Below are 6,000 nucleotides of genomic sequence, written 5' to 3' on the forward strand. Positions count from 1 at the left end.
CTTAAGCTTTGATAATCTGTATATATAGTAAATTTTTCCTCATACAGATAATGTCGCCACAATTTCAAAGCATGCACTACAACTATTACTTCCAATTCATGCACTGGGTGATTCCTCTCATGGGGTCGTAGCTATCGAGATCCATATGCAATTACTTTCTTGTTTTGCATGAATACACACCATAAACCTATTCCTAAGGCATTCGTATAAACGTCATATCCTCTAGAACCTGTCGGTGTGGCTAATATTGGAGCTGACGTCAACCGACGTTTAAGTTCCTAAAAACTTCTTTCACAATTGTCATTCCAAATAAACTTAACGCTCTTCCAAGTTAGTTGAGCCAAAAAAGTAGTGATACTTGAAAATCTTTTAACGAACCTATGTACGATAATACCCTGTTAACTCAAGAAAACTCCTTATCTCTGAAATAGTGGTAGGTCACGGCCATTCCTTCAATACCATTTCATCCTTGGTAGGATCCACAGATATTCCTTGCCCTGAAACTATGTGACCCAAGAAGGCTACTTATTTCAACTAGAATTCACACTTGCTAAATTTAGTATACAACTTGTGATCCCTTAATGTGGATAGAGTTATCCTCAAGTGATCCTAGTGAGCTTCTTCATCCAGTGAGTATATCAATATATCGTCAATAAAAGCAATAATGAATTTGTCTAAATATGATTGAAATATACGATTCATAAGATCCATAAATGCTATTGGGACATTGATTAGACCAAAAGGCATTACCAAATTATCATAATGACCATACATGTTCTAGATGTCATAAATTCTGACTTCTTTCCAACCTTAGCACAGATCTCCCTATGTTATGGAGTTTTTGTCACAGATTTGTGCGATAATATTTAAGTTTTACCTTTTAACACCAGCTTCAATCCCAAGATGACACTAAAATTGGAGAAAACAAATGACAATTAGCATGTGTTTCCAATGAAAATCATATAATGATCTTGGTTTAAGAAGAAAGTGGTAATAGCAGAAAGATTGCTAGGTTGAACATTTTGTGAAGTTAAAATTGCCAAATAGAAGTTCCATTAAAGAATATGAATACTGGCAAGGCTTTAGGATCAGCTGACATTCCTGTTGAGGTTTTGTAGAGTAATGTTAGGATCGGATATATAGATATGTCTTGGTTTCTATGCATTTTAATGAAATTCCTTCTCACTTAGAAAATTCTAGATGAATTGAAAAAAAAAAAAAAATGTTGTAGCACTCAGATATGAACATAAGCAGGGTTTTCGAATTTTCATGTACATTATAGCATAGCTAAGCCTTAGAACTACAACATCAGATAATCAGGTGTGTACCTAGCTTAATGGCAGGTATGGGGTCCTGGCTGGTGCCTTTGTGTTATCGGCCGGTACATCTGAATACTGGGGTAGCGGCAGCACCCTCCCACAAAATCTTAGCACTTGTACTCTCTTACAAAAAAAGCTTATTTTGTTCTCTCTTTTTATATTTCTTCTTCTTTCCCCGAGTAGAGAAGGCGTCATCACCGACATTGAACCCAGACCCATACCTTATTGGGTTCTTCATCTTCTCCCTCTCTGTTCTTCAGTTGTGTTCAGGTGAAGAACCTTTATCTGGTTCTTCAGTTGAGTATCAGATCGCAGAGGAGGAGCTGCCTTGGAGACACTGGCTGTAGCTGGTGCCACAATCTCCAAGTGGGAATCATCTTGCCTAAGAACATAATTGCTGGGTTTTGATCTGATCTTATGATTTTTCTAATGCTTTTGGGTCAAAAGGTGTCTGATTGCTGCTTCTTGATAATTGAAAATCTACATTGTTTATCAATGGGGATTGGGGGAGTCTTTGAAATTCGTGTATATGTCAAGCCTTCTTTTATTTCTGGAAATGCTCCCTGGAAACTTCTTAGGTTTAAAAAAAAAACATTAGATACATGTTAATAATTATGTTGATTACTTTGTTTTGTATATTTAAAAATTTTGAATGTTATGTATATTGATTTGTGTTTTAAAAGTATTGAAAGTTATGTTTTTACTCAGATTTATGTGTTTGAAAACTTTTATAAATACGTACGTGAAACTTCTTGAACCAGAGATGCTTCTTCCAAAGCCAAAGGAAACAATGAAATGGTATGAAGCTTGGCGTGTTTATGGGGCTCTGCTGGTGAGTGTACGCTATGGCATTGTCACCGTATTATTTTATGGTATGAGTAATTCTTAAAGATGGGTGCTTGATTGTTGTAACTGGACCAAGAACTTTTCAGTTTGCTGCAGGCCAATGCATGTACGATCGCCTGAAGTTGTTTCCCCGTTTACCATTCCCCCGTTCAAATCTTGTCTGGAGACCCAATTCAAGAGTTGTTACTACACCACCAAGTAAGATTTTGTCACGGTTGCTTTTTTTCAGTTTCCTTAAGCCCAAAGTATCGGGAAGTCGGATTGCAAGATAAAGGACTTTATAACTAAGCAGTAAATATAATGTAATACCTACTCATGCAATCGCAGAGAGCATGGTCTCTGATAAATAGATCTAGTTTTGACCACGATAGAATTGATTGGAAATCAATAATTCATATAGCCGGCTTCAACTAGTGAGATAGGCTTGTCTGATTATTGTTGTTGCTGATCTCTATTCCTTGTTCAAATTCATCAAGACAAACGCAAGGCAAACGTGGAGCATTTGGAGCAGCAGCCTCCCCACAAGAAAATCGCAACCGATGGTCCAATATTTGTGCCATCGAACAATTCCTTGGCATCAGACATCCAAGGAGAACTCGGAGTTCAAGCACCTGTAGGCGATTCAATGGTGAGCCCACCCTCCTCCTCCTCCTCTAGACGAATCTCTGGCGAGGCTGCCCCTGCTGGAAGCAGAAGTAGAAGCAGGGGTGACAACCGAAGCCTGAAAATGGCGGCTGTTCTTGATCGGGTTTGGAAGGATGACCTGAACTCAGGGCGCCTTCTCGGCTCATTGTTTGAACTGTTTGGCGAAAGCATGCTCAACTTCATTCCAACTCCTGAGATGTCCATGTTTTTGTAACAATTTGGACCAAAATTTATACTTAACTGTTATATAATCCTCAGAGGTAGCATTATCATTGATCAGTAGAGGAAAATTATTCAGATTTCAGAAGCTGATTTACTTCCTGTCCTTGGCCTTTTTGTTTCCAATTTTGAAGAATCTGTAGATTATGGATGGTTAAATGCTCTGCTAGCCTTAGTGTTTTTCACACTCAAAGCTTATCCTCCTTTGTAGATTTACACCCAAAACCAAAGTATACAAATTCTACGGCTCGAGGACAATGACTTTGTAGATTATGCTTATGTGATGGTTAATGTTAGGTGTTATGAATCTACAGATTCAATATAATGCCTGCGAATGAACAAAAAAAAATAATAATAATAATTGGGTGAAAAAATCAACAACAATTAATTTTTTTTTTCCTAACTTTGCACTATTCTAGATGTCACATGCCGGATGACTTCTTCTCATGATTGATACCTTATTCTTTTTATGAAGGAGGTCCTACACAAGGGCTGTGCAGAAATCTATGAAAAATAAGATTTGGATTATTAAACCCTAATTATAATATTATACATATATATTATTTCTTCTTTGTCATGTATGAATCAAACGAGACTTGTTTGAACAATAAATATTGACAAAATTGATGAGGAATGTTAAATATTGTGAGTTATATAAATTTTTTTAAGCAACAAATGATTGATTGGGTAAAATTTATATAGTAACTCTATTTAGTTAAAGGGTACAATATTCACGTAATAAAAATGACAGAACAGATATAAATATTCAAAGGATTTTGTATTTTAAAGTTTTACAATACAATTTTTAAGTATGTCTTTTCCAACAATAGTTATTTTTTTATCTTCTTTTATGTAAGTAATAATTTTTAGTCTGTAAATATTATCTTTACTCTATTGATAGTTGGTGAGACTCATTACTAAGGTTTATCATCATGTGACAACTTGTAAACAAGTGGGGATTGATTCTTTTGGTATCACTTGTCAACAAGTTGGCAGCCAATTATGTGGTTGGAATTATCTTCAAGACTTTGAACGGAATTATCTCCAAGACTTTGAAGTCCAATTATAAGAATAGTTGGAATTATCTTCAAAATTTTCAATTCAAGTATCTTGGGCTGATAGTGAATTTGTAGTTTGAAAGTCTTTCAAAGTTTTCAAGTCTAATTATCTGTTAGAATTATCTCCAAGACTTTGAATTCCAAATATATTGGGGGTGATAGTGAATTTGTGGCCTGAAATGATCTCAAAGTCTAGTTATCATGAACTGCCCCAACAGGGTCGAGTTTTTTAAGACTAAGATTTGGGAATTAAATTTTATGAGCTTATTTTTGTTGATTTGGACTGAATAAGGGGCCATGGATTAGAGTTTGACTGCTATAACATATAGATGAGGTTTGACTCTTTGATTGAATGAATTAAAATCGATTCTAACTCTTCAACAACCAACCACACTCTGGCCCATGTTTAATATTTCAATGGCAACAAGTCATCAGTGGACCTCCCAGAGTTTGAGGCCTCTATAAATGGAGGCATAAACTCCCACTTTCTTTCCATCCAAACAGCTTGAATTCTGAGAAAGGAAAATGGGTTCAAAATCGCTTCTTTTGCTCTGCCTGCTGCTGGCTTGTGCACTTCTCATTGCCACAGAGGTGGCAGCAGCCAGAGAGTTGGCTGGGGCTGCTTCCACTTCCAAGGAAAACTGTGAGTTCATTTTGTTTGAATATAAACCTTATTTGAGGTACACTTAATTAGCACCGTGACAATTCCAACAATATTTATTAAGAACATAGTATAATAATGTTTATGTTCCAGCTAGTTGGTTATTTTTGAACAGGAGGGTGATATCAGGTTAGTAATCGGATCAAGAAGTTAAAATGGGGACCACTATTTTAGATAAAAAATCATTATCCTTTGTTATTAAGGTCTTTATTACTGTTAAGCATGGAAATGATTTGTGCATGCAGCTAAGGAGACAAATGGGGTCGAAGAAGCCCCGTATGGAGGAGGGTACACCGGCGGCGGATACGGAGGAGGGTACACCGGCCCCGGATACGGAGGAGGGTATACCGGCCCTGGATACGGAGGAAATCCCGGCGGCGGCTATGGAGGAAATCCCAGCCGTGGCAAGCCTCACAACTGAAGAAGAAGAAGAAGAAGAAGAAGAAGAAGAAGAAGAAAGGTTTATCCAATGCTAGCTAACTAGCTAGTAATTAATAACGAATAAAAGCACGAGTTGGAGATGTCCTCTCATGGGTTTAGATTCATGCGGATCCTAAATATCTGTGTGTTTAGTTATCTATCTAATCACAATTTATTTGTTTTAATATACTGTTGAAAAAGTGAGTTCATCACCTTTGATCAATCGTAATGCACAAAGTCAAGCCATGATAATTTTAAGAAAAAACTCTTAAAATTAACGACAAACTACCACCAAATTTGGGATTAGGAGGAGGAGAAGAAGAAGAAGGATATTGATTGGTGCATGGAAAATACATGGAAAGAAAGAAAGATGGAACAAACTTTCTAGAGACATCTTCTCTTCTCCAAAGATTAATCATCATTGAGTTTGAGTTTGAAATTGGAGTTTTCCCCTGATTATATGTTCCTGCTCTCTCTCTCTCTCTCTATATATATATATATATATGTATGCTTAATACGTTGATTACAAAATATATATTATTCAAAGAAATATATAGTTTATTATTACGAATCCTGTATTTGATTCGTTTAATTAAGTGATTATATGTATTAATTTATTTACTGGTGATTGGTGGTGATTCCCTTGTTAAAAAAATTAACTTTTTGTCTTCTATCCTCTTGGTCAAGTAAGTGTGGCTGGCTGTGCCTCAAGCCTCAATGCTAGGGGTACTAAAAGCCTATGAATTTATATATATCATTTAAAGCTGCCTAACTTATTTGTTGTTGTAATTACCCCATGCAAGAGGCCAGTCGACGAAGGAGATAAATGGTC

At 36.3% G+C, this 6,000-nt stretch overlaps 2 protein-coding genes across 3 annotated transcripts in view; both read left to right on the plus strand.

Annotated features, from left to right (window-relative positions):
• LOC127791876 (transcription initiation factor TFIID subunit 6) overlaps positions 1-3,039 on the plus strand; it is a 30,703-nt gene extending 27,664 nt beyond the window's left edge. Inside the window, exons 12-13 of one of the 2 annotated variants that reach the window (XM_052322034.1) lie at positions 2,252-2,363; positions 2,642-3,039. In XM_052322034.1, the coding sequence (XP_052177994.1) occupies positions 2,252-2,363; positions 2,642-3,024 (495 nt within the window). In that variant the 3' untranslated portion in view covers positions 3,025-3,039. The remainder of the gene's footprint in view (positions 1-2,251; positions 2,364-2,641) is intronic. The other variant, XM_052322033.1, reaches the window with a different exon arrangement.
• A 1,523-nt stretch (positions 3,040-4,562) lies between these two features.
• LOC127791883 (cold and drought-regulated protein CORA-like) lies at positions 4,563-5,391 on the plus strand. The gene is made up of 2 exons (XM_052322044.1): positions 4,563-4,730; positions 4,994-5,391. Exons 1-2 carry the CDS (start codon positions 4,613-4,615, stop codon positions 5,167-5,169), a joined length of 294 nt encoding a protein of 97 aa, XP_052178004.1. The 5' UTR covers positions 4,563-4,612; the 3' UTR covers positions 5,170-5,391.
• The last annotated feature ends 609 nt before the right edge of the window (positions 5,392-6,000 follow it).

This window comes from Diospyros lotus, chromosome 15 (assembly GCF_014633365.1).
Source record: "Diospyros lotus cultivar Yz01 chromosome 15, ASM1463336v1, whole genome shotgun sequence".
Classification (NCBI taxonomy): domain Eukaryota; kingdom Viridiplantae; phylum Streptophyta; class Magnoliopsida; order Ericales; family Ebenaceae; genus Diospyros; species Diospyros lotus.

Coding starts and splice junctions, on each gene's coding strand:
- LOC127791883 (XM_052322044.1), top strand. CDS start 4,613: ATGGGTTCAAAATCGCTTCTTTTGCTCTGCCTGCTGCTGGCTTGTGCA. Junction 4,731..4,993: donor TTCCACTTCCAAGGAAAACT/GTGAGTTCATTT, acceptor TTGTGCATGCAG/CTAAGGAGACAAATGGGGTC.